Source organism: Doryrhamphus excisus, chromosome 2 (genome assembly GCF_030265055.1).
Source record: "Doryrhamphus excisus isolate RoL2022-K1 chromosome 2, RoL_Dexc_1.0, whole genome shotgun sequence".
Lineage (NCBI taxonomy): Eukaryota > Metazoa > Chordata > Actinopteri > Syngnathiformes > Syngnathidae > Doryrhamphus > Doryrhamphus excisus.
In genome coordinates this window covers 18,563,189-18,586,886 of record NC_080467.1, presented here as the reverse complement: position 1 = coordinate 18,586,886, position 23,698 = coordinate 18,563,189, and the positions used below count along the sequence as shown (strand labels likewise).

Below are 23,698 nucleotides of genomic sequence, written 5' to 3'. Positions count from 1 at the left end.
AAAAAATGTCTATTTTTATACTCATTATTAATGATTTGTGAATTGAGTTTGCAAAAAGAATGTACTCGTCTATTGAAACTTGACATTATGAGTTAGAGCAATGTTCGTGATAGTGTAAAAAAAATACGATTTAGACGATTAGATTCGTCACTGCACAGTGTGCAAAAATAAGAAAATAAAAAGTAATTAAAAACCCGTTCACTTATTTCATTTGCTACGCTAACATTCGCTTGATTATGAGCGTGTAATAATATTATTTTGTTGATCTGCTACCTAGCATTGCTTCGATATATATCATTTATATTATACAAATATCTAATCGAAATGTGTGTGTGTTTGTGTGTGTTCTCTAAAATATTGCTCCCTACTGTCTCTTTCGGTTCATAATGATTCGGTCGTTAAGTAATAATTTATTAAATTCTAGTTTTGTGTTTATTTTACTTCAAACATGAATAAATAATGCGAAACGAGCTGCGCATATATAGAAAACGCGCTTATTTAGTGACATAACAACAAATATGACGCATTTTAAAACTGGAAGATCTTAAAGCTAAATTGATAAGTCATTTCTCTTTTTTGTAGTGGAAATAACTCCAAATATGATGGCTGCAAATGTACAGATAAAAAAATGAGCAGGAAAGAATCCTGTGCAAATGGGTGAGCCTGAGCAATTTTCTTTTAAAATAGTTTGGGCAAATGTCACACTTCAAAATGCATAATTGAAAAAATATATACATAATAAGAAAGGCAAAAAATTATAATGTTTTAATACCATCTGCTCATCCTCAATTTGTCGTTATTTGATTTTGGTTTTTGTATTGAAAGAAATGCAGAGGGCCATTTATGATAAAAGAAAAAAAACATGTTATTTAATATTGAACATATAATAAAACTTTTCAAAACGGTTATTTGTTATTTTAATTTTCACTCAAAATTATTTTGGAATGATTAAAAAAAAAGTTAGAATTTTATTATAATAACAAATTAGTTTCTGAAATTGAATTTAAATGAGCTCCGACACATTTAACACAAATCGTGATGCCTTTCATGGTGTTTTATTTTGCACGATGACCTGTGTGTGTTTATGTTTTATTTATTTTCCACGCCCCTTGCCTCTTTTTTCTGCGTGTGTGCAGGTTGTTCCGCCAGCATGGACAAGTCTCATCTTTCCAACCCGAATGACATCATCATGACAAGCTCAACAGGCCCTTACCCGCAGGAAGCCATGACTCCGCCCAGGCCCGCCCACCTTCACTCATCCTCTTCCTTATCCTCGCCCTCTCCTTCGTCTTCCTCCTCACCCCTCAAGCCCAATCAAGTCGGCCAGGTCTTCCTGTACAGCGTTCCCATCGTGTCGCTCGTCATCGACAACATCGAAAGACTTTGCCTGGCGCAGATTTCCAACACGCTGCTGAAAAATTACAGTTATAATGAGATCCATAACCGCCGGGTGGCCCTGGGCATCACCTGTGTTCAGTGCACGCCCGTTCAGTTGGAAATCCTCCGCCGCGCCGGGGCCATGCCCATCTCGTCCCGCCGCTGCGGCATGATCACCAAGCGTGAGGCAGAGCGCCTGTGCAAGTCCTTCCTGGGCGAGAACATGCCGCCCAAGCTGCCCGACAACTTTGCCTTTGACGTGACGCACGAGTGCGCCTGGGGCTGCCGTGGTAACTTCATCCCCGCACGCTACAACAGCTCGCGGGCCAAATGCATCAAGTGCTCCTTCTGCAACATGTACTTCTCCCCGAATAAGTTCATTTTTCATTCCCATCGCACCCCGGACGCCAAGTACACCCAGCCGGACGCCGCCAATTTCAACTCTTGGCGGCGGCACCTCAAACTCAGCGACAAACATCCGGCTGACGAGTTAGTGTACGCGTGGGAAGACGTGAAGGCCATGTTCAACGGGGGCAGTCGGAAGAGGGCATTGCCTTCCGCCGGCCACTGCCCTTCCCTGGGGCCCATGAAGCCGCTTCCTGGCTCGGTGGTGCCTCACCTGATGGGCGGGGACCTCGGCGCTCAGAAAAGAGCCCATTTTGAAGACGAAGAGGACCTGGATGCAGGCGGTTTGTCTCCTCGTAAGACACCGCGGTACCCTGTCATCCCCGTCCCAAGTAAAAGCTTTGGGATGCTTCAGAAGTTCCCCCCGACGTCGCTTTTCCCTTCGCCTTACCCCTTCCCAGCATTCGGCCTCTGCCAGCAGAAAAAAGAGGACAACGATGTTTCAGCTGGACACAAGGGGACGGGGTTGTCTGGTCTGTTATGGCCCGGACGTAAGGACACCTTTTATCCTCCCTTTTGCATGTTCTGGCCCCCAAGAGCAGCAGGAGGGATCCCCATGCCCACCTACCTGCAGCCTCAGCCCAGCCTCTCCTCCCTGGCAGACAACCCCTCCCTCAGGCAAGCCTTTCTGGATCTGTCCGACTCCTCTGAACCCGGAGCGGTTACAGGCACTGGAAATGGCGCCAATACGAACATGACCCCCAGCAACGGGAGCGCCGCATCCAGATCTGGCCTCTTTGACCCCGACTGCATGATGGTGAACCCTGAACTTCGACCTGTGACATCAGAGAGCTGGTTGAAACTCCTGGACAACCCCACCCTCCAAACCAGGAAGCCCAGCTATGGCTCAGCCTTCCGTCCGGTCGTCAAGGACGCAGAGAGCATCGCTAAGCTTCACAGCAACGGAGGAGGAGTCAACGGGGCTGCGGATGAAGAGATCGGGGTCATCGTGGCCGGGTCGGACCGCCACTCGCGACTTTCGCCCAGCAGCAGCTGCAGTTACGCCAGTGAAAGTGGGGGCGAGGGGGAAGCGGAGGGGGCTGAAAGCGAGGAAGATGGAGAGGTGGACGTGGAGTCCTCCAAGCAGGACGACGAAGAGGACGAGGGGAGCTTCACGACCCGGCTGCCGCAAACAAACTTGTTCCTGCCTGCTGTGAGCAACAGCGGCGGGGAGGAAAGGGACCCCATCCGGCTGGAGTCCCCCAGCCTGCCCGCCTCTTCGCCTGCCAGTCTGCCACTCTCCAGCTCCACCCCGCCTCACAGAGAAGACCCGACTTTCAAAAACGTAAATATCCCCGCAGGCCACATTAGCTAATTATTATCTAAATGCTGCTGCAGCAGGCAGTGATGTGATCTGCATAAGCGGACTGATAGGCTGCCGCCTCCCTGTAGGAATCAAACCGTCACCCGCTCTGATCCCGACTAATAGACCTTGGCGTGTGGGCCGCTTAACGACCACGCCGTGTTTGTTCTCCCGCCTGTTAGGGCAACTGTAATCTTTAACCTGTTGACACACACATTAACCTGGCCTCCGAGGCGGCAGGAGGCGGCGGGGGGTGGGGGGTATTGTATAGTATTGGTATTTGGTAAAGTAGCTGCTTTGCAACTATCATAGCATCAGCATTAATCACCAAATAAATGTCATTTCCAGGTTGACAAAAACAGAAATGAAGGACTACCTGCCTACGCAACCAAAGACTCGGCTATTTCAGGTGAGCACAGACGAGGAGCCATGTTTTACTTAGTCCCCTTCCATATACAGTTTTTGTCATTAATTAATTCCACAAGGTCTGACAAGAACCTAAATATATGAAAAGCCAGCCAATTCTTTCCAAATGAAATCACATAAATACAAATACCGTATTTTCCGAACTATAAATCACACTTTTTTTCATAGGTTGGCTGTTCCTGCGACTTATACTCCGGAGCGACTTCTAAATGAAAAAAATATTTATGTTACATAAACACTGGACACCTTTTCTGTTCATGTTTATTTTTGGTGTAGCTGAATAACCATTGTGTTAGCATATCTTACATCTATTCAGCCTGTTCTCTATTATTTTATTGTTAGAACTTGCCTTCCAACAGGATGTAATGTAATGCAAATAAATTGTCCCAATTGTCCCAAATAAATGGCCCGCAAAAAATACCACTTATACTCCAGTGCGACTTATGTATGTTTTTTCTATCTAATTATGCATTTTTGGCCTTGTGCGACTTATACTCTGGAGCTATTTATAGTCCAGAAAATACGGTAATCTGTTCCAGACACCAAAGATTATTAACAGCTTAATTGCAGCTTGACAGCAGAAAACCATGCAAAATAATTAGAATTAATGAATGCATGCAAGTTGTTGATGCAATATGGAATTCTGGAGTGTTTCCTTCAACAAATTGCTGGCACTTGCAACTTTTTTTTTTGGCCCCGTGGCGGGTTATTTAACAATCACACAATGCGTTGCAATGCTTTGCTTGGGTACAGACTAGTTTGTTACGTTTTATGCAAAAATCAATCTTTTTTTTTGACGAAACCCAAATCATATTGAAAGAGGAGCATTTAAAAAAAAAAAAAAAGTTGTTTCCAAAATCAAATCCATCCACACACACACACACAAACACACTGAGGTCGGGACGACAGATAAGCATCATCAAACACTCCATACTGACGATGTCCGCTTTCTCATCCGGTCTGTAGATGAAAACAAAGAGCAGAACATCTTCTTTGGAGCAGAACATGAGACGTCAGCACCGGATACCTGGAGGGAAAGCTCAGGTGGGTTTTTTTTCCCCTTTCCGAAAAGCTGTCATTCATTTCTAAGACGTCTTTCTTGGCCTTAAGAACCAAAGAAGAACAACACAACTGCATTAAGCAATGGATTGGTTACTGGACTTTTTCTAATATTGTTTTTACCACCAAATATTCTAAATACTGCGGCTGGTTGAGCTCAAGTCAAGTCAAACTTTATTTCTGTTATGCAGTTTTTGTATATCGTAATTGGGCCACCACCTAATCTCTATTTCTGGGGGCTCCGGTGCCCTTGTAGGGTGAAGTGTCGAAAAACCCACGGTGAGGGGAGAGCTGGAGACTGTTGCTCTTCAGGGTGCCGTTATAGTTCAACAAGGAAAACATCAGCTCAGAAATAAGCAGCGACACAGGCGAGACTCCATCCTAGACCAATATCGCCGCGGACGTAATTGGCTTTTTCTTTCCGAAAAAGATCACAGCTTATTGCCTTTTTTATATCTGTCAGGAAGACATTAAAAGTGCTTTATGACATCTGTGCCAACATTTATATCTCCCCCCACCAACACGTACACACACGCCGTAATGATCCCTGCACATAACGTGGAATGTATTTCAAAAAATTACACGAAACAAATTAAATGAGACCACCTTTCCCCTGATTGCCAAACGTCTCCCTGGGCGGTGGGAAGCTCTACGTGATTAGAAGGCCTGGCTCCTTGGAGAACGCGCGCACACACACACACACACACACACACACACACACTTTCATCACCACCTCCACTGTCTTTAAACTCTCCCTCTGTTTCTAGGGAGAAAAAAATAATCTAATTTTCCATTTATGTAATGCAAACCGCTTTGGCTTTGACTATTCACGGTTAATTGACTGTCAAACGAGGTTGTTATCCTCGGGAACTGTCTGCAAATTTGCTTGTCAAATGAGACAGAGAGAGGAGAGGAAAAGGAGAGGGACGAGAGGGGGAGCTCTCTGCTCCAAATGAGAGAAAAGGAGCACATGAGGGCTTAAGGAGGATATGAAATGACTGGAGGAGACCGTGCACGCCGACTGTGGGAGATCGCTTCATTAGCAAACACTCTTGTCACATTTTGACCTCATCACACTCATTTTCTCATGTTGTTGTGTTTGTTACACATATTTATGGGGCAAATGGAGCAAACGGGCCTTGGTGCAGCCATGTTATTTTTCAAAGCCATCGATATTCAGTGTTCAGTCTTTAAGAGTCATCGTGCCAATTTACTCTCCTTTCATCAGAAGCTCTTAATGTCCTTCTTCATGGCAAATGATGAAAGTGAAAGTGACCATAATCAATGAGGGAGAGCAGCTACAGTAAGTCTTTATTGTAGGCATGAGCTTACACTGACATCTACAGGCCAGAGTTTGAATTACTACTAAAGACATGAAGCACTGCTGGATCAATTGGGGGTCATTCATTCATTTTCTACTGCTTATACTAACGAGGGTCGCGGGTGTGCTGGAGCCTATCCGAGCTGTTTTTCGGGCGAGAGGCGGGGTACACCCTGGACTGGTCGCCAGCCAATCACAGGGCACATATAGACAAACAACCATTCACACTCACATTCATACCTATGGACAATTTGGAGTCGCCAATTAACCTAGCATGTTTTTGGAATGTGGGAGGAAACCGGAGTACCCGGAGAAAACCCACGCATGCACGTGGAGAACATGCAAACTCCACACAGAGATGGCCGAGGGTGGAATCGAACTCGGGTTAGCTAGCTGTGAGGTCTGTGCGCTAACCACTTGTCCTCCGTGCAGCCGAATTGGGGGTCATCCATCCATTTTCTAGACCCAGGGGTGTCCAAACTTTTTGACTTTATTCCCATAATATTATAGCGTTTCCTTACCCCCCATAATATTACAATACAATTTTTCTTTAATATTTCAACCTTATTGCGTTAGTTTTCCTTATAGTATTACAATGTTATTATCAAAAAATTAAATAAATCAATCAAATTGATTCATTTCATTGATTTATTTAATCAATTTGACCGTGCAGTGGTCAGCGCAGTGAGTGGTTAGCGCGCAGGCCTCACAGCTAGGAGACCCAAGTTCAATTCCACCTTCGGCCTCACCCATGTGTGCAGTTTGCATAGTGTCCCAAAAACATGCTACGTTACTCCAGGCGACTCCAAATTGTCCATAGGTATGAATGTGAGTGTGAATGGTTGTTTGTCTATATGTGCCCTGTGATTGGCTGGCCCCAAGACGGCCCCACGTTATGTGAGGATACGCGGTAAAAAATGAATGAATGAAATTGATGTGGGTTGCTAATGACCCCCCCGGGCCGCACTTTGGACACCCCTGTCTGAACCTGATGGAGCCTATCCCAGTTGACTTTGGCCGAGATGTGGGGTAAACCCTGGACTGCTCACCAGCCAATCACAAACAATCTTTAGAAGAAGGAATATTTTCCTTATTTTGGAATGTTGGTAGAAGATGCAAAACTCCATGTAGAAATTCAAACCCTCAAAATATGAACCGCTCTTCCACCTACAGGTTAGCATAATAGGTGTCAATTTGATGGTGTTCTGTCTTATTTGTCGGATGTGACCGTAAAACTGTCTTTGTGTCCTCAGGTGATCAAAGTCAAGGGGCTGCGTCTCCCGTGTCGCTAAAGAAGGACGTTGAGAATATGGAGAAAGGTATGCAGGAGGTTGATTTGCAATCATTTCCTCTCCATAAGGAGGCGATTTGAAACATTCTCATCATTTTTATTTTTTTTCTCGGACTCCTACAGAGGAGCTCCAGAAGGTTTTGTTGGAGCAAATTGACTTCAGGAGGAGACTGGAGCAAGAGTTTCATGCTCTGAAAGGCACCTCGCCATTCCCCGTCTTCCGTGAGTGTCTTTTGTTGTCGTCTTCCATCTTTGGCCACTTGAGTCAACACCGAGTCTTAAACTGATTTCCACCATCCTCGCAGATAATTTCCAAGACCAGATGAAGAGAGAGCTGGCCTACAGAGAAGAAATGGTCCAGCAGTTACAGATGGTAAGGCAGTATCCTCACTGGGGACATTGTGGGGTAATAATAAAACAAAAGGCTGGACTGTTGTTGCTTTTTTTGTGCATCCAAATAAAACACACAATTGATGCAGTCGTCCAGTTTGTCTTTCACGGGTGACTAATTCCTGCGCAGCGTCTGAATCCATCATCACAGCAGCTGACAGACAGACTGACAGGCACCATTTGTCTTTGCTCGCAGTCACTTGCAACAACCCCACACCAATTTATACGTTTTTTTGTTTTTTTTTTCCAGATTCCATATGCAAACATCATTAGAAAAGACAAGATCAGCTCTCATCTTAATAAGTAACCAAACGGTGAGTATGTTTTAATGAATGCCATATTAATGACTGGCCCACTAGGATATATAGCCAGCTGCTGAGTGCACCGTGGCCTTTAGAGGGCGCCAAATATCGAACAAAAAGTCAAAAAAGCTAAAGGTGAAGTCCTAATTATGAGATAAAAAGTCAAAATTATGAGATACAAACATCACATTGCACTTGGTGCAGTTTGTATCTCGAAATTTGCACTTCTTGATCTCACAATTACGACTTTTTACCAGTGAATTTATTATGCGGGCTGCACGGCGAACGAGTGGTTAGCACACAGAGACCGGGGTTCAATTCCACCCTCGGCCATCTCTGTGTGGAGTTTGCATGTTCTCCCCGTGCATGCGTGGGTTTTCTCCGGGTACTCCGGTTTCCTCCCACATTCCAAAAACATGCTAGGTTAATTGGCGACTCCAAATTGTCCATAGGTATGAATGTGAGTGTGAATGGTTGTTTGTCTATATGTGCCCTGTGATTGGCTGGCGACCAGTCCAGGGTGTACCCCACCTCTCACCCCAAGATAGCTGGGATAGGCTCCAGCACCCCCCGCGACCCTCGTGAGGATAAGCGGTAGAAAATGAATGAATGAATGAATTATGTGCATTTGATGCATCAATTGTAACCTGATGCACGTTCAAATAAAATCAAACCATTACCTCATAATTTTAACTTTTAATATCATAATCATGGCTTTTTTAACTTTTTACTTTACAAACCATTTCCACGATTTGCAATAATCTGTAGTAATTTGTAATAATAATTGTGTATTTTATTTACATACTTCATTGTGTATTTTTTTTAGCTTAAACTTCCCAATGACCAAGATAACGTATACTTTTTAATTTAAATACAGTAAAATATCATGAGTAAAATATATTAGCTGACTTCACTGTGTTTATTTTTTGTCTTCACAGGCTAATTCATCAAAGATCCCCAAATAATAATAAAAGAACAAAAACAAAACGCCCCACATCAAATGAAAAGAAATGATGTAGTAGAGTGTGAACATTTCTCAGGATTTCCTGTCCCCTGGTTTGATTTCTTGACTTCAAACAAACAAACCAAAAAAACCTCCATCAGGTGGAAATCGCTGTCGGATTGACGGGACCCACGTCCCCCCCGCCATGTCCTTTCTATACCGCTGAAGTTGAACTACCTGAGAAGTTTTCTAACCAGACGAAGAATGAAGACTCAAATCGTCCTGGGCCCCCCCACTAATTACAACTGTAAGTGGGGACCCGCCATCACGCTGATATAGTTGCTGTTTTTGTATAGCTGTGATAAGAGAAGACATATCAACCTTTATTTACTGTGAACATTCTCACCCTAAACATGCAGGAAATGTTACCTCAAAACCACATCATTTGATGGTGAATGGACATTCTGGGGTTCATCACACTTGTATATATTATAGAAGCTGTAACATATTGCCACTAAATTGTACATAATGTCCCAAGTGAGAATATTCATCGGCAGTCTGTCTAAATGTGTTTTGTTTGTCTTTTCATGAGTATTGGGGGCCCGAGACCTTGACCATGGATTATTATTTAGTTATTATAAAAGCTGATGATGCTTTCAAGTGTATTTCATAAAGTGCAAAAATGAAAAATGCCCCATCTTGTTTATAGGTCGAACCAAACGGACAAAGCTGTCATTTACTGAGAAAGATGTTATCGTTATAAACTGCAGATGTATTTAAATAACATATGTCCTTGTTCTCTACAATTTATTGTATGTGTAAATTAAAAAAATCCTATACACAACACTGGTTGGTGTCCTGATTCAATGAAATGTTGTTTAATCGTCAAGTATCATAAACGTAAGCAACAGTCGTTGTCTCTTACGCAAAGGTTTACGTCAATTGTGTGGGATTTGCAGCGCTGCGCGACATCTTCTGTTCATTTACGGCCACAACATCTTTCAATGGGAGTGGTGGGGAAAAAGAACGAAGAAGAAGACAGTGGAAGCAGAAGTTGCCAGCATGGCGTTTACACTCTATTCGCTCATCCAGACTGCTATTTTGTGCACAAATGCCATCGCCGTATTGCACGAAGAGAGGTTTCTCAGCAAAAGTAAGTGTAGCTAACATACTGGCATGGACTAGCAAATGTAACACTAGTAGGTTTATACGATATGCTTTTATGAATGTTGGTGATACAGATTACGGTAAAATCACTTTACGTGTATTTACATCTCATCCCTCTGTGTTTGTCTCCAGTAGGATCGGGGTTGGACCAAGGAGTGTCAGGTTTTGGAGATGACCCAGGGATCAAAGCCCAAGTCCTGAATCTAATCCGCTCGGTCCGAACTGTCATGCGAGGTGGAGTTCCATACATTTTTTTTTTTTTAAATCACAGTCCTTATGTCCTCATTAGAGCCAGAAAAATTAAAAAAATAGAATTTTCCCCATGAAATAATTATCTTATTGTAATGATACTTGTTAATGCTTCTGCATATTTTTCCTATTTTGATAGGAGGAACCAAACATTTTGTATATAGAATAATATACAATGTAAAGTAGCTTATAGCGCTACTTGGATTTATTTTTCGTATATTCCATTTCTGTTTGTGCATCTAGTGCCTCTTATCATCGTGAACTCGGCCTCCATCGTGCTGTTATTGCTCTTCGGCTGACGAGGTTGCAAGAACAACAAACCGCGGGGGCCACGCAGCAATCTTTCACATGAACTCGTACTGTTTTTGTTCCTGAGTTGACATTAAGGTAAACGTGCATTTCCAAAAACCTGTCAGTGTTAAGTTTGAGCATATTTGTTATGTTACAGGCTCAAAGTATGATTTTTTTTTGTCACCGGGCCTTGGAATATGATACTTTTTCATTGTTAATATTATATATTATGATGTTACACTAATAACTATTGCCTAGGAGACAAATGCTAAGATGTGGATGTTTTGCTGATAGATTTGCATACATTGACCTCCATTGGATTGATTTCATTGTATCTGTTTATATCATCTTGATGCTAGTACGTTTTTTCTCAGCATAAACTTCTTTTAAAAAAAATCACAATCCAATCCCTCCCTCTTTCTCTGTTGTAAATATTTGAGCTCCACGTTGACCCCCCCTCCGCCCCCGCTGCTCCACTTCCCTAATAATCCTCCATATGCTGTGAATTATAACAGCCATTCCTGCCCTGTTGAATATGTTTATTAACACTTGTTCTCATCCTAAATGCAGCTGCGCTGGAATTGGAAGCATATGTTTTGTTTAATTTTTTTATCAGAGGGATATTCCTGCAGTGAAAGTCAGTTTAATCTGTGATTAGGCTGAATTACAGGCGATTTATTCCTGCATATTTGTACTTTGTAGCTCACAATGTTATGTCCTATTCATATGTTTTCATATTTCCCTTGTTTGTGTCAGTATGCTGTTCACTTGTGTTTGAATTGAAATGAAATATCCCCCCTCCCCTTTTTTTGTTTTTAGAAAAAAAGGATTTTCCACACTTTTAACATGAGGTGCAGTACCAACAATAACACACGCAGTACCAGGAAAAACAGAAAAACATATTGACCATGTCGCTGTATCATGAAAAGAGGATTTATGGCAGAGCTTTCTGGCATCACGTCGAGAGAAAGGGGTTTTAACTTTTTTTGGGGGGGTGGGGGGGATTTAGTACCACGCATCATATTAAATCTATCCCAAATGAGCCTGCACTAATGCGATATGTCTGTTACTTGTTAGTGAAATGGAACACATATGTTTTTTTCCCCTGTTATTATTAATGAGTGATTTCGTGGTTAAGCTTAATCATCTTAAATGATTACAACCTATAACACTGATGGAGTAAATTTGCCAAGGAAAGGTAGCTGATTTTCCATGTGCATTTATGTAATTATTGATACACAATATTGCTAACATAAAGGGTTATTTTTTATATATTTATTTTATTTTTACTTAACGTGTTCGACCTGTATTGTCTGTAAACTTGGCAGCTGTATTTTTAGTAGTATTGTGCAATGACGATTTCCCGCTTCCGGGTTTGCGTCTTCTTCGTCTGCGAGAAAGGTGCGGAAGCGACACTTTTTTTGGCAGATGAAGAAGACTCAAACCCGGAAGCGGGACCAGTGTTTCTGCGAAGGTTAGATAGCGTTTGTAGATGCTTTCTTTAAAGTTGTTATATTAATCTACGATGTTTAAAATTAGGCGTAGTTAAACCGCACATGGATACAAAGTAGATTATTACCATACAACAACGGTTATTAAACAACGCTGCAGATAGCTAGCTGGCTAGTAGCTAATCGGTTTGATGGATATCAGCAGAGGGAGCAAGTCACAGTAATGCCAGTTTTGAATCATAACTTAGACAAGTTGAAGGAGATAAGCACAATTATAAACATAGTTGAATTATTACCTCTCTCTCTCACTCAAGTCGCAGCTTTTGTAAATTACTTTTATTACAATTTGAGCTAGCTACAAATAACAGAAAACCAATGCACCGAGTAAGTAAGTCCCTCAAACTGATAACTACATGACAAAAATCCAAGCGCGTCTAAATAATAATAGGAGACACTTCCAATAAAGTATATCCCCCCCAATGAATCTGCATTCTTGGCACCAAAACATACAATTTGGGGACAAACCAGTCAATAATCCTCTCAGTATGTCCTGATCCAGGTTTGAACAACGCAGTAATCTGATCCATGCTGCCAATTCTGATGTGAATTATCACCAAAAAAGAGTGATTATGAATCCTTTTTTAAACAGTTTAAACCTCCATTTACAGTGGACTTTTTATTCATGTATTTATATATATTTTTGGTCGGGGTACTAAATCATACTCAAATTTAAGGCCAAGTAGCTTTCATCACAGGATCGAGATGATCCAGTTCAACATGAAGGATCATTCCATGTTCTGTTGCTTCATTTCATTGACAGAACATACAATTATTCCAGTTTATGTCCAAATACTACCAATAGTAGCTGTAGTAGAGTGATATTTATATATTTCTTTGTGAAACATGTTCCGTTAAAACTCACCAGTCACTTTAAGCCTGGATGTCATCTCGCTGTTCCAGCTGTGAAAATGGCCAGCCGGCGTGCGCTGAAGGCCGTCCTCATTGACCTGAGTGGAACTCTACACATTGAAGATGCAGCAGTGCCTGGGGCACAGGACGCCCTCTACAGGTGGGAGGAGTCCACGGGCTGCTTCCATTATATGTCTCTTTTTCGAAATTCAATTCAACCTGAATGTGCGGGTGCCATCAGGTTACGGCAGGCATCTGTTGCTGTGAAGTTTGTGACCAACACCACAAAAGAGAGTAAGAGGAACCTTCTGGAAAGACTGCAACGACTCAACTTTGACCTCCAGGTGAAGCCTATAGCTCAGAGGTAGGGAACCTATGGCTCGGGAGCCAGGTAGGGCTCTTTTGATGACTGTATCTGGCTCTCAAGCATTTACCACAGTAAAAATGTATGTTTGCTAACATTTTAAAGTAAACATCACAGAAATCACTGTTAAAAATATTAAAAATCAACAACTTTCTTATGCATTTTAATCCGTCCATCTATTTTCTACTGCAATACGGCCGACCATATCTATCTTTCCTGATGATATTTTCCAGGTCAAACACCAAAACTTGATTATTACTGGGTAATACGGTAGTGTACCTCGGTCATTAAGATGTAAATGTAAAGTTTCCTCCTTTAGTCAAATAGTCACCTAGCTAAAGCTGCAGAACCAAGCCTTCTGGCAAAGATGGCCAAAAGAATGAAATACATGTACACATACACGTTGATGTTCTCCAACAATTTTGGATCAACATTTGCAATATCATGACTTTAGTTCAGTTTTCTAGTTTTTAGACCTCCCTCCCACTTCTCTTTTCAATTGCCGTTAACATGCGACACAATCAAGGTCAAGACTTTTCGTTACTGACAAAATATTCTTTTGAATTTGTGATGCTGCAAATGCCAAATTCTTCATTCTACTACGACTTCAAAGGAAAAGGAGATCTTCACATCACTAAATGCTGCAAGGAGTCTCTTGGAGAAGACCCAACACCGACCGCTGCTGCTGGTGGAGGACAGCGCCCTGGAAGACTTCACAGGTACGCATGCGAGGGATTGTCTTGACCGAAAACAATGCAATGCAAACTCGACACATGAGCGTTGAATGTGTCAACTGCAGGTATCGACACATCGGAACCAAACGCTGTCGTCATCGGACTTTCCCCGGATCATTTTAACTACCAAACTATGAACAAGGCTTTCAGGTGATGAAATAGACACAATATTGTTAGGTAGCAAAGTGCAATGTCTTCCTTTGTTTCTCTACAGACTGATTCTGGAAGGCGCTCCTCTGTTCGCCATCCATAAGGCTCGTTACTACAAGCGGAAAGACGGTTTGGCTCTCGGCCCTGGGCCCTTTGTAGCCGGACTGGAGTACGCCACAGACTGTAAAGCCACCGTGGTGGGGAAGCCTGAAAAGACGTTCTTCATGCAGGTTATGTTTTTTCCACTGAATTCCATTGAATGACTGTGTCGAACGCTAATTGGTTGTTTCCTCCATGTAGGCTCTGGATGATTTAGGCTGTAGCCCCGAAGAAGCAGTCATGATAGGAGATGTAAGTATGCTATCACATCATATATATTTACATTAAACGGGACCTAGAAATGTAGTTAGAATGTCGTATTCTCGTGTTAAACAATGCCAGCGTTTCAGATAATGAGGTTTGGAGGTGAAGTGGCTCAAAAGGCGTGGTAAAACCGCCCCTTTATGACATCACAGAGGGGCAGACTTCCTTATATACAAATTATCTGCCCTCCCCCAATCTATGCGTCCGCCCAACGCATTTCCAACATAACTTGGTCGTGTGGAAGAGTCAGTAACAGGTTTTAAAAAAAGTCTGTTTGGGATTTGTGTTGTCCTGCAGGATGCCCGGGATGACGTGGGAGGAGCTCAGAGCGCTGGAATGTTGGGGATCTTAGTCCGCACCGGTGAGATGGACTTTCGTCATTCTGTAGACCTCTTCCGTGCGACCTGACCTGACCTGACGCCTGGTGTCATCTTCCAGGTAAATACAGACAAGGAGATGAGAATAAAATCAACCCTCCGCCTCACCTGATATGCGACAGCTTTCCGGACGCTGTTGAACACATCGTCAGGAACTTACTATGACATCATCACGTTGTCACTATTTCTTGCTATGCCTAGCAATGCCTCCCAGAATTCAAGACACAGATTGGTCCAAAAAAAGTTTATTTCTTTTACAATTACAAATTAAACGTCATCAAAATTGGTGGGAATACTTCAGGGTCTGTCGGGATCAGACAGATTCAAACTCTTTCTCCCAGGCCGTGTGTTTCTCCATCAGGCCTCTGGCCGATGGTTTGGTGTGGGCAAGAACTTCCAGGAAGTCCTGCGTTGTCACGGTTTCCAGGCAGATGGGTGGCATGCCCATATCTCCTGTGACACGAGTAAAACTTCAGTCAGCAAAAAAAATAAATAATCGCAAGTGCATAAGTATTCAGTGTTTACTCAATACTTTGTTGATTACAGCCTTTTGTTTTTAATATGATACCATAAGCTTGGCACACCTTCATTTGGGACAGTCAGACATAATATATGCATTGAGCAAAAGCTGTGAGTACTTGTGCACGTGTAATTTTCATATCTGGTGTGATTCTACTTCTCTGCATTTGTGGTGTAGCTTATTCAGGTCTCAAGTGTCTGTGAAATGGATGTCCGTGAAGGCATCACAACTTGTGTCTGGCCCCCTACCATCCTGATACAACTCCAAAGCCTCAAAGATCTTGCGCACTTGTCTCATGGCGGCCTCCTTACACGCCAGTCTGATGTCAGAGCCGGAATACCCGTCCATCTCCTGAGGTACAAACACCATGTGTGATGATTAGGAACTCTTTTGTGAAGCTGGGCCACATGCTGGGAAGTAAGGTTTGCCTCCGAGGTGAGCTTCGGTGGAGCCAACCTTTGACAGTAGTCGATAGTCGAGCTCGGCGTGGAGCTGCAGCTCCCCTGTGGTGTTGACAGGAGGCAGCCAATGAGATATCATAGCTTGGCGGGCTGGTGCAGGAGGAAGACCGACCAGAATTCTCTTCTCTAGTCTTCTTAACATGCCATGGTCCAGTTCCCTGAAGGGGGAACACTTTCTCATCACTTCTCATTGGTGTATGTTTGAACAAAAACAGTATTGGTATTCAATATGGGTTACCAAGGCAGATTGGATGCCGCCAGTACAAAGACCAGGTCCTCGGATCTGGCCAGTCCGTCCATCTGCACCAGGAGCTCTGTCTTCATTCTGCGACTGCCCTCATGCTCACCTCTGTGAACGAACGCCAGTCAGCACAGTACAACAATATGTAATGGGACAGTCCATACCCTTCTTGATGCTAAGTGGCCACATGCTAACATCACGGTTTATCACCCTTACGTTAAGTAGGATTCCTTATTCATCAATCTGATATTTCCCTAGTTAGAGCATAGAAAACCTGTTTATAACTTCTAAATAAGTTTTTGTAAACACTATTAGGGCCCTCTAGAATTGAAATAACACCCCTATAGTTACATAAGAATGTGGAGGAAAACTATAATAGCTTATTCTATTTTTGGACTTCAGTCTGTCCCCCCAAGCAGTGTGCGGCAAAGAAAAGGAAAGTCAGCACCATGGAAGTGAAAATAAACGTAAAAGGCTCAGAGGGAGGACACATGCCCACTGATATTGGCCGCTTTGTTCTTGTTATTACTGTTTTATATATTTATATATTTAAACTCTGCTTACATGACAGTCTAGGAACAGGAAGTCTTTCATAACCCTAGAACCATCTACATGAGCTCATGAACGACATCTGTGCGGCTATATTTCCATCTTTGGATGGTATCGTGCACCCTGCGTAATACGAGTGTGTGTTTTATGAAGGGAATTGCTCAAGTGGACATGCACACACTAACTCACACCATGTTGCTTCCTCTCTGACCCATCACTGACTCCAGCTCATCCAGGAAAATGGTGGAGGGGGCGTGGTACCGTGCCAACTCGAATAGAACCTGCACACAAACAATCATTAGGTGCACCTACAATGGCGTACCTAATGTTGTACATACCCGGACCAGTTTTTCAGAGTCTCCTCTCCACTTGCTAACGATGCTGGAGGCCGAGATGTTGAAGAAGGTGGTCTTGCACTCGGTAGCCACGGCCTTGGCCAGCAGGGTCTTACCTGTACCTGTGAGCGGGACTTGGAATCATTTGACTTTCAGTTCATGTTTGCGTGGGGTGGTGTTCTTACCTGGGGGGCCGTAAAGTAGCAAGCCCTTCCAAGGAGAGAGGATGCCCGTGAAGAGCTGTGGGTACTGTGGCAAGCAGGTGGATAACATAAAAAATATAAACCTTCCATCTGCTTAGCAGTCAAATACAAAACAACAACATAAGCCTGATGTATGACGGGGGGGGGGCATACATTAGTCTGAATCTGAGGTGATAAACACGGGCTGTGTGGAATCACCAAAGTGACCTTATACCCCAGAGAATGCATAATAATGGAGACAGAATGCGGCGGCAGGATGTTATTGAATAAAGGAGCTGCAGGGATCGGATAGACGCATCCGTCCTCATCTTGGGGTGGAAATGTCACGAGGATGCAGACGACCTGATTTGATGTCATCACATCCATCAGTAGCATGGAAGGGATGACACCTGGATAGAAATCTCGCATGACGTGCGCACCCTTCCTTGCCGTCTATCCGTCTGCGCGCATGCCGCCGTATTATCCCACATATGGATTTCATGTCAGCCTAACAGACTGGCCTGACCCCCCCTCCTCTTTAAGGCTTTTAAAGGCGATGTATTCAGAATCGAAGAAGGGCGACCGGCGCTGAAATAGCAGTGGGCACACCTTAATGGGATAGACGACGGCCTCCTTGACTAATCGCTTTGCGTCCTCCAGGCCGATGATGTCCTCCCAGCGTACATTGGGGTTGTGCAAATAGATGTCCTTTACAGGGGAACACACACACACACACACACACTATCAGATAAAAACACACACACATGCCCCCCTGCTGCCATTAGCCCTAAAGAGGTGTCCTTTAGTGTGAAGCATCCCATAAGGGAAACAGATAAGCCTTCATTAATACAAAACATCAATTCACAAGTGACAAAGCTCTTTGCTGCGCTCTAGTGGACAACGGCAGTATTTTCCAGACGCTTTTTGCTGCGTCTGGGTTTATTCATCACACAGACACTTTTCAAGAAGCTCTTAGGTACTCAAACATTACATAAAAAATATAGAATGTTTAAGTCTGAGCGTGTCCTACCTTGCTGATGATTGTGGCGAGTTCTTTCATTTCACCGCTCATTCCCGGAAAGCCACTTAGAGGCTTCATCAGACGCTCCTGCATCACATCGCATAGCAAAACATGAAATAGTGGCGTCTGTGATGTATCAGTGTTATAATTTAATGATGGCAGCGCTTGGCACTTCTGATGGAATTGTTACGAATCTTAAGAGTTGATGGATGAAGTCCAATGATTGTTTACAGAGTGACTGGTTGGTTAATTACCACATGCTCGTAGTCCCCTTCGGCTCCCGTGCTGTCAATCATCTGGCCCTACAACGCAACATAATGTTGTGGTGCACATTCAGGGTGCATGTCAACATGTATGTGCAACATTAAGAGACCTTCCTGGTTGTGGCCGCCCCCACCGTTGGTCCGTAGGTAATAGCGGACACACTGAGACCGAATTCTGTTGATTCTGGAGGACAAGGCGGCCCATCTCCCTAGCGATAAAACACAAAGATTAGGTCAGTTGGGATGATATCGATGTAATATGATTTACGCTGTGTCGTGTACATTTGACTGTGCGCTGGAAGCGTTCCCTTTTGTTCCGCTGGAGGGTGTAGCCTGGATTTTGGGGAGGGGTCTCACAGCTGAGCAGGGAGCCCTAGCAGAGGGCATAGAGCAGGGGTGTCCAAATCAAATTAGCCGCGGGCTGCACTTTGGACACCCTTGGCACTGAGCAATTTGTTTTGATATATACTTTATGCACTCACCTCTTTTTACCGCCACTTTTTGTATTTCTTTCACCTTGACAAGAACAGATAGGAGGTGTTTACGGCTGTGATGTCATAGTGATGCTCGGGCGTTCTGCTTAGTTTGCGTCACCTGGTTCCACTACCCTCTTGATAAGTTTGGGATACTTCTGGAACTTGACAAAGTGGTAGCTCTCGTACTCCATCAGCACCATCTCCAAATCGATATTGTCGCAAACCTCAAACTTCTTCACGCCTCCATTCGCCTCTTGGTCCAAGGCCAAGGCTGCAGCCACATAGCTGGGGTAGACGCATGTTAACAGTTTTTATACTCTATACTTGTTTGTATAAGTTGTGTTTGTGTTTGGTTGAAATACATGCTTAAGAGAGTGTACTTTACTTCAGACTCACCCTTGCCCCATCAGATGTTGGTAGATGAGGATGAGAAGGCTCTTCTTCCTCATCTCAATCCTCAGCTCATCCTATTAAAGCATAAAGCCAACAATTAAATTGTATGATGCACCGCACCATACAGAGGACAAATTCTTCCTGCATTTAGCAATTGTCGCCACTAGAGAGAGACAAAGTACCATAATTGTGACCTGCGTAACTCGGCAACCAGCGGACGCCATTGCTCCAGAAAAAAATAACAATAGTTACGTTTTGCACAAGTCCTTTACTGTTTTATTTAAATACATATCAAACACACAAGGTAACCCCCACGTTTATGCGAAATAAGTATCAATAAGTACAGGAACCACCGTGGTGTGGTCATTAGCAGGTGCTAGCATAAAAAACACATTAAAACGAATGAGCGAACTCTCGATAAAAGATGTAAGTACTCACCGCCTCCCGGGCTTGGTGTGCGGTTTTTATAGCTGTGTAAGAAAGGTCCATTGTGATATAAATAAGTCACTTGAATATTAAGTGACTCCTTTCGATCGTTCTTCACAGCCACTTCGCGTGAATCGACTATATTTTGTCCATCACGACTTGCCGTAGCTAAGATACCTGTTTACATTATCGCTATCTCTCTATATGGGCGGTTTCAAATGACATTTTTTAAAATAAAAGAACACGCTGGTCATGGCTTCTTTGATCACTTAAATTAACTGACTGTGTAAGATTTTAATTCATGATATCAAAAGCTAAATCCATTATATCAGTGGCATGAATTATAGCGTCAAACGCGAGAATCTTGTAAAGCGTTGACGCATATTGTGATTGACACAGATAATTGATATTCGTCGAATTACTGTGGTAGTAGTTTGCAGTGGTGTTTGTAAGAATTTGATGTCCTTCTTGCTGGTCTACGTCATTGCAGTTTGCAGCCCATTAGTAAAGACTAAGCTTTATTTAATGTGGTAATAAGAAACAAAAAAAAAATTTCCAAAAGTATATTTGCATATGTGCTCATGACCATTTAAGGTACAGCGTTTATCATTCCTTCAATACATACATGAACCATATAAACCTGACATGGTCGATCTGAGAACTTTAGTATATTTGAGGATGTATTCAGTTAAAAAATTTGATATAAGACAATCAGACTTGTTAGAGGAAATAAACGCAACACAAATGAGATGCTCTGATGAGAAATGTAGCAATAGTTTTTCCGAATGGGATTTGGCAAGTTATATAGACCATCTCTTTACAAAGACATAAACATAAAGATATAACACTATCCCAGCACTCAACATAATTGGAAGCATGAGGATCAGCAACCAGCATCAGCATGTTTCAATTACAGAAAAAAAGAACAGAACGTCACACTGAACAATTGTAGTTGAAGGATTTTTGAGCTTTGTTTTGTTAGCTAGCACCAAATGCTGTATTGTCTGCTTGGGCAGCTTTGGAGGGAGCTTTAAAAGGAATGCTCTTGTAGTGTTATTTATTGTTAGTGTAAGATAAATGTAGGAGGGCATGCTTGCATCTATTTTTAAAAAAGACAAAGAATCACCTTTTTTTTTAGTGCTGATGCAGTTTGATGTTGTTGGATAAACTCAAGCTTATCAAGGATCTTTCATTTACAGTAAAAAGCGATCATCTGGTAACATGGGACTCCATAGCCAGACATCAAAGACATAACAGCACATCGACAAATTGTGATGCTACTGTCTCAGTGCAGGTGTCAAAACCGTGTGTCGCCCTTCCTCGCCTTTAGAACACTCCGGCCTCGGCAAGCGTGGTTCCAATCTCCAACAGCATGGCCTTCCAGCAGACTTTCATGGTGTGGTACAGGGTGACAAAGTCGTGGGTACTGAAAATGGTGTCCACCACAGCCGGAGCCAGCGTGGACGGGATGAAACCTCTGCCGTACTCCACCATCCACGTCCCAGCAGACCACTGGACGGCTGCAGCCTCGCCCATCCCGTGCACGACAGTGTCACCTGCAGAGGACGACATGAAAAGGTCAATTAAGATCATTCCTCAAATAGTAATAACCGGGGGTGTCATACACTGTCCCAAAAAAGCAGGTGCCGCTGCTGTAGCATTAGCGCCATCCGATAGCAGCACACAACTGAGTTGACATGAGCAAATTAACACACTGGTGGGGTTTTAAGTCTCCAGTTATTCTGACTCATTTATTCTCTTGCCCTAGCATCGGAACATATTTAAAGCAACACACTTGAGCATGAGTTATTGTCTGCTATTACGTCTACTGTATTGGGCAATACAAGTAAAGGTCACTATCGGGGTGTTCATGTCTGGAGGGCTCTGATTATGTTAAAAACTGAACCAATTTACAGTGATAAAAGGGGGATAGCTGCACTGATAATCGTGTCGGTCCTTCTAGCTAATTTTACCGTCTCAAAACACACCCCATCAGTAAAGTTAACGCATACCAGGATAGAAAAGTTCACTCTTGGTGGTTCCATCTGTCCACCTTCTGAAAGTACCAGAGATGATGGTGTCCGAAATCTCAGCCCAGTAGCGACCTATCAGAGAGGGGGTGACAGAGAGCTTAAACATTGTGCAGGATGCAATAAACTCACACACTCCCTTCTCCTGCACTCACCTGAGTGTCCCGATGTGTCGATCCCAGTACCGAACAGGATGACGTATTCCGTTAGCGAGGAGTGGAGCACACACATGGCTCCCATCCAGCCTCCGGCATTCAGAAACACCCACTGCAGGTCTTCATCTGGCAGGATGTGTCCGGGATACCTGGACACAAAACACAACATAAAGCCTCCTGTTCTACGGACTAATGCAGATCTGTGATTAAGTGCATAACAGAAATGGGTGTGTCATGGGGTTGTTAAACTAGTACTGTATGCAATTCCACACAAAAGACTTCTGGATTGTCATCTGAATGTTTACCACAAGATTATTTGCTTAGATATAATTGACACTGTCGGAGAGGCTTTAATTTTAGTTTACCTTGCAGTGGGGTACAAGTCAGTTGCATCAGGCAGTTATTTATATTACTCCTTCTTGAGGCGTTACATAAGATAACAGGAATATTGCAAACGGCTCTCCTTATGACACAACGGTGTAAACTGCAAACACAGCAATATGCATAGTAATATATTGCCTTTTCTCTATATATACAAATATATAGTTACATTGTGTATAGAAACCTCATATTGATCTTAGATTGTGCTGGTGTAGCTAATGAGGTTTCCAGTGAGTGAGGTGAAAAAATTACAGAACTAACAATGAACAACCATTTCTTAAGCTTTCTAAACGTAAAATAGTGTTGTCCATACCTCTTCCTGAGCTCGACCACCAGTTTCGAGTAGGCCTGCTCATGGTCCTGCCCTAAGAGTACAACACAATGAGGGTACGCTTGCTAACGGTACCAGCCTTTGTGGAACACGGTTACGCGAGTTTACACGATGTGTGAGGACAAATCAACGTTTCGTCTTCCATGTTCGAACTCACCCGCGTACTGTTTGGCCAATTTGGCAACCTCGTCTTTGTCGAAAAGGTACTGCTTGGTGGCCATCCAGTGGTTCAGCAGCAGTACGGCCAAGGCGACAATTCCAACAAACACCAACAGTTTGAAACACGTCCTGAAAAAAGCCATTGTTGACACCGGACGACACCACAGACGTACAGCAACAGGTTTGTCCACCAAAAGAGGAAAATATGGCGCGGTTCGCACCACCTGCAAAGGATTGGCAGTTACTTCCGGGTTTAGTGGAGGCGGGACGGAATCGTTTCACCAATCCTTGGCAGCAATGCTCTCCGACTGTTCCATTTGGTGGCAGTTTAAGGGTATGCAGGGGAATATAAATTGTTTTATGGATTTTATTTGAGTTTACCGTATGGTATTTTTAGTTTGAATTGTATGTTCTGAAAAATGTACGGACCACATTCTTATCAAGCGTCTAACTGTTGTTGTTTAAAAGTGATTGCTGTGAATGTCGATAGATAATAGTACGCCCCTGTTTTTCAGGAAGTAGGCGACGGCGTTTGTTAGCGTTTACACGCTCGGGGGCCTTGAATTGTTTTGTTGGGACTACACACATCGTTGTTAATATGAGTGGCCCCGAAATCCACTTTGATCCGAAAGGTATGGAGTTGTAGTAACATGTTGTTAACGCACCCAGAATTACAAGTCGGTCCAAAACTGCATTGAAAATCACCCGCGTTAGGTCCAAACAAGTTGGCATTTAAAGTCATGGGATTACTGCCTTGAGTTCTTTATCAAGTTGTCTGGAAACGCACATACAATTAGTCAGTTGGCAGCTTTTGAAAGCGTGTGTGCTGTAGTGTTAATCATACAGTACATTAATTCAAACCTTGGGAGTTTAGGCGCCACCGGGTTAAAAGTGTGTGTTTGT

General features: G+C 43.2%; 6 protein-coding genes across 26 annotated transcripts in view; 4 read left to right on the top strand and 2 right to left on the bottom strand.

Annotated features, from left to right (window-relative positions):
* Nucleotides 1–9,643, top strand: part of skor2 (SKI family transcriptional corepressor 2) — an 81,145-nt gene extending 71,502 nt beyond the window's left edge. For 7 of the 8 annotated variants that reach the window (XM_058050718.1, XM_058050737.1, XM_058050688.1 and 4 more), the window contains 8 exons: nt 1,137–3,067; nt 3,434–3,494; nt 4,478–4,555; nt 7,145–7,210; nt 7,306–7,404; nt 7,488–7,555; nt 7,823–7,886; nt 8,813–9,643. In XM_058050718.1, coding sequence (XP_057906701.1) covers nt 1,151–3,067; nt 3,434–3,494; nt 4,478–4,555; nt 7,145–7,210; nt 7,306–7,404; nt 7,488–7,555; nt 7,823–7,879 — 2,346 coding nt within the window. In that variant the 5' untranslated portion in view covers nt 1,137–1,150 and the 3' untranslated portion in view covers nt 7,880–7,886; nt 8,813–9,643. Of the gene's footprint in view, nt 1–1,136; nt 3,068–3,433; nt 3,495–4,477; nt 4,556–4,826; nt 4,967–7,144; nt 7,211–7,305; nt 7,405–7,487; nt 7,556–7,822; nt 7,887–8,812 lie in introns of those variants that run through there. The other variant, XM_058050743.1, reaches the window with a different exon arrangement.
* Nucleotides 9,644–9,694: 51 nt separating this feature from the next.
* On the top strand, nt 9,695–11,510 carry ier3ip1 (immediate early response 3 interacting protein 1). 2 transcript variants are annotated; one of them, XM_058050957.1, is made up of 3 exons: nt 9,695–9,970; nt 10,120–10,218; nt 10,477–11,510. In XM_058050957.1, the coding sequence occupies exons 1-3, from the start codon at nt 9,880–9,882 to the stop codon at nt 10,530–10,532; spliced, it is 246 nt and encodes an 81-aa protein (XP_057906940.1). In that variant the 5' UTR covers nt 9,695–9,879; the 3' UTR covers nt 10,533–11,510. The 2 variants fall into 2 exon arrangements, with proteins under 2 accessions (XP_057906940.1, XP_057906931.1); XM_058050948.1 differs by having other exon boundaries at nt 9,784–9,970; nt 10,117–10,218.
* A 425-nt stretch (nt 11,511–11,935) lies between these two features.
* On the top strand, nt 11,936–15,716 carry hdhd2 (haloacid dehalogenase-like hydrolase domain containing 2). Of its 4 annotated transcripts, none has more exons than XM_058050912.1 (9): nt 11,936–11,998; nt 12,936–13,044; nt 13,126–13,228; nt 13,862–13,967; nt 14,048–14,132; nt 14,197–14,362; nt 14,433–14,483; nt 14,793–14,933; nt 15,570–15,716. In XM_058050912.1, exons 1-8 carry the CDS (start codon nt 11,953–11,955, stop codon nt 14,901–14,903), a joined length of 777 nt encoding a protein of 258 aa, XP_057906895.1. In that variant the 5' UTR covers nt 11,936–11,952; the 3' UTR covers nt 14,904–14,933; nt 15,570–15,716. The 4 variants fall into 4 exon arrangements, with proteins under 4 accessions (XP_057906895.1, XP_057906905.1, XP_057906884.1 ...); XM_058050922.1 differs by lacking the exon at nt 15,570–15,716 and adding an exon at nt 14,944–15,088 and having other exon boundaries at nt 14,793–14,856; XM_058050901.1 differs by lacking the exon at nt 15,570–15,716 and adding an exon at nt 14,934–15,083 and having other exon boundaries at nt 14,793–14,856.
* Nucleotides 15,108–20,145, bottom strand: katnal2 (katanin p60 subunit A-like 2). 2 transcript variants are annotated; one of them, XM_058050755.1, is made up of 16 exons: nt 19,752–20,145; nt 19,317–19,387; nt 19,039–19,205; nt 18,927–18,960; nt 18,727–18,817; nt 18,555–18,653; nt 18,436–18,483; nt 18,191–18,268; nt 17,770–17,868; nt 17,164–17,227; nt 16,982–17,100; nt 16,833–16,924; nt 16,092–16,202; nt 15,849–16,011; nt 15,641–15,743; nt 15,108–15,325 (listed from the first exon to the last, which is right to left on the bottom strand). In XM_058050755.1, the coding sequence occupies exons 1-16, from the start codon at nt 19,800–19,802 to the stop codon at nt 15,186–15,188; spliced, it is 1,530 nt and encodes a 509-aa protein (XP_057906738.1). In that variant the 5' UTR covers nt 19,803–20,145; the 3' UTR covers nt 15,108–15,185. The 2 variants fall into 2 exon arrangements, with proteins under 2 accessions (XP_057906738.1, XP_057906748.1); XM_058050765.1 differs by having other exon boundaries at nt 16,988–17,100.
* galt (galactose-1-phosphate uridylyltransferase) overlaps nt 15,605–23,698 on the top strand; it is a 121,519-nt gene continuing 113,425 nt past the window's right edge. Inside the window, exon 1 of one of the 9 annotated variants that reach the window (XM_058050796.1) lies at nt 15,605–15,748. Coding sequence is in view for 7 of the 9 variants with exons in the window: in XM_058050778.1 (XP_057906761.1) it covers nt 23,394–23,427 (34 nt within the window). In the remaining 2 variants the exon portion in view is untranslated. Of the gene's footprint in view, nt 15,749–20,898; nt 21,318–22,697; nt 23,428–23,698 lie in introns of those variants that run through there. The other 8 variants (XM_058050805.1, XM_058050778.1, XM_058050787.1 and 5 more) reach the window with 8 other exon arrangements.
* Nucleotides 20,288–23,056, bottom strand: sigmar1 (sigma non-opioid intracellular receptor 1). The gene is made up of 5 exons (XM_058050935.1): nt 22,794–23,056; nt 22,619–22,670; nt 21,925–22,073; nt 21,752–21,844; nt 20,288–21,295 (listed from the first exon to the last, which is right to left on the bottom strand). The coding sequence occupies exons 1-5, from the start codon at nt 22,936–22,938 to the stop codon at nt 21,066–21,068; spliced, it is 669 nt and encodes a 222-aa protein (XP_057906918.1). The 5' UTR covers nt 22,939–23,056; the 3' UTR covers nt 20,288–21,065.

Coding starts and splice junctions, on each gene's coding strand:
- ier3ip1 (XM_058050948.1), top strand. CDS start 9,880: ATGGCGTTTACACTCTATTCGCTCATCCAGACTGCTATTTTGTGCACA. Junction 9,971..10,116: donor AGAGAGGTTTCTCAGCAAAA/GTAAGTGTAGCT, acceptor GTTTGTCTCCAG/TAGGATCGGGGTTGGACCAA. Junction 10,219..10,476: donor GGTCCGAACTGTCATGCGAG/GTGGAGTTCCAT, acceptor TTGTGCATCTAG/TGCCTCTTATCATCGTGAAC.
- hdhd2 (XM_058050901.1), top strand. CDS start 11,953: ATGAAGAAGACTCAAACCCGGAAGCGGGACCAGTGTTTCTGCGAAG. Junction 14,133..14,196: donor ACTATGAACAAGGCTTTCAG/GTGATGAAATAG, acceptor GTTTCTCTACAG/ACTGATTCTGGAAGGCGCTC. Junction 14,363..14,432: donor AAAAGACGTTCTTCATGCAG/GTTATGTTTTTT, acceptor TCCTCCATGTAG/GCTCTGGATGATTTAGGCTG.
- katnal2 (XM_058050755.1), bottom strand. CDS start 19,802: ATGGACCTTTCTTACACAGCTATAAAAACCGCACACCAAGCCCGGGAG. Junction 17,228..17,769: donor CCGTCGTCTATCCCATTAAG/GTGTGCCCACTG, acceptor TGCTTGCCACAG/TACCCACAGCTCTTCACGGG. Junction 17,101..17,163: donor GCTACTTTACGGCCCCCCAG/GTAAGAACACCA, acceptor TCCCGCTCACAG/GTACAGGTAAGACCCTGCTG.
- sigmar1 (XM_058050935.1), bottom strand. CDS start 22,938: ATGGCTTTTTTCAGGACGTGTTTCAAACTGTTGGTGTTTGTTGGAATT. Junction 22,074..22,618: donor GTGGTCGAGCTCAGGAAGAG/GTATGGACAACA, acceptor TTTTGTGTCCAG/GTATCCCGGACACATCCTGC. Junction 21,296..21,751: donor GAGTGAACTTTTCTATCCTG/GTATGCGTTAAC, acceptor CGTCCTCTGCAG/GTGACACTGTCGTGCACGGG.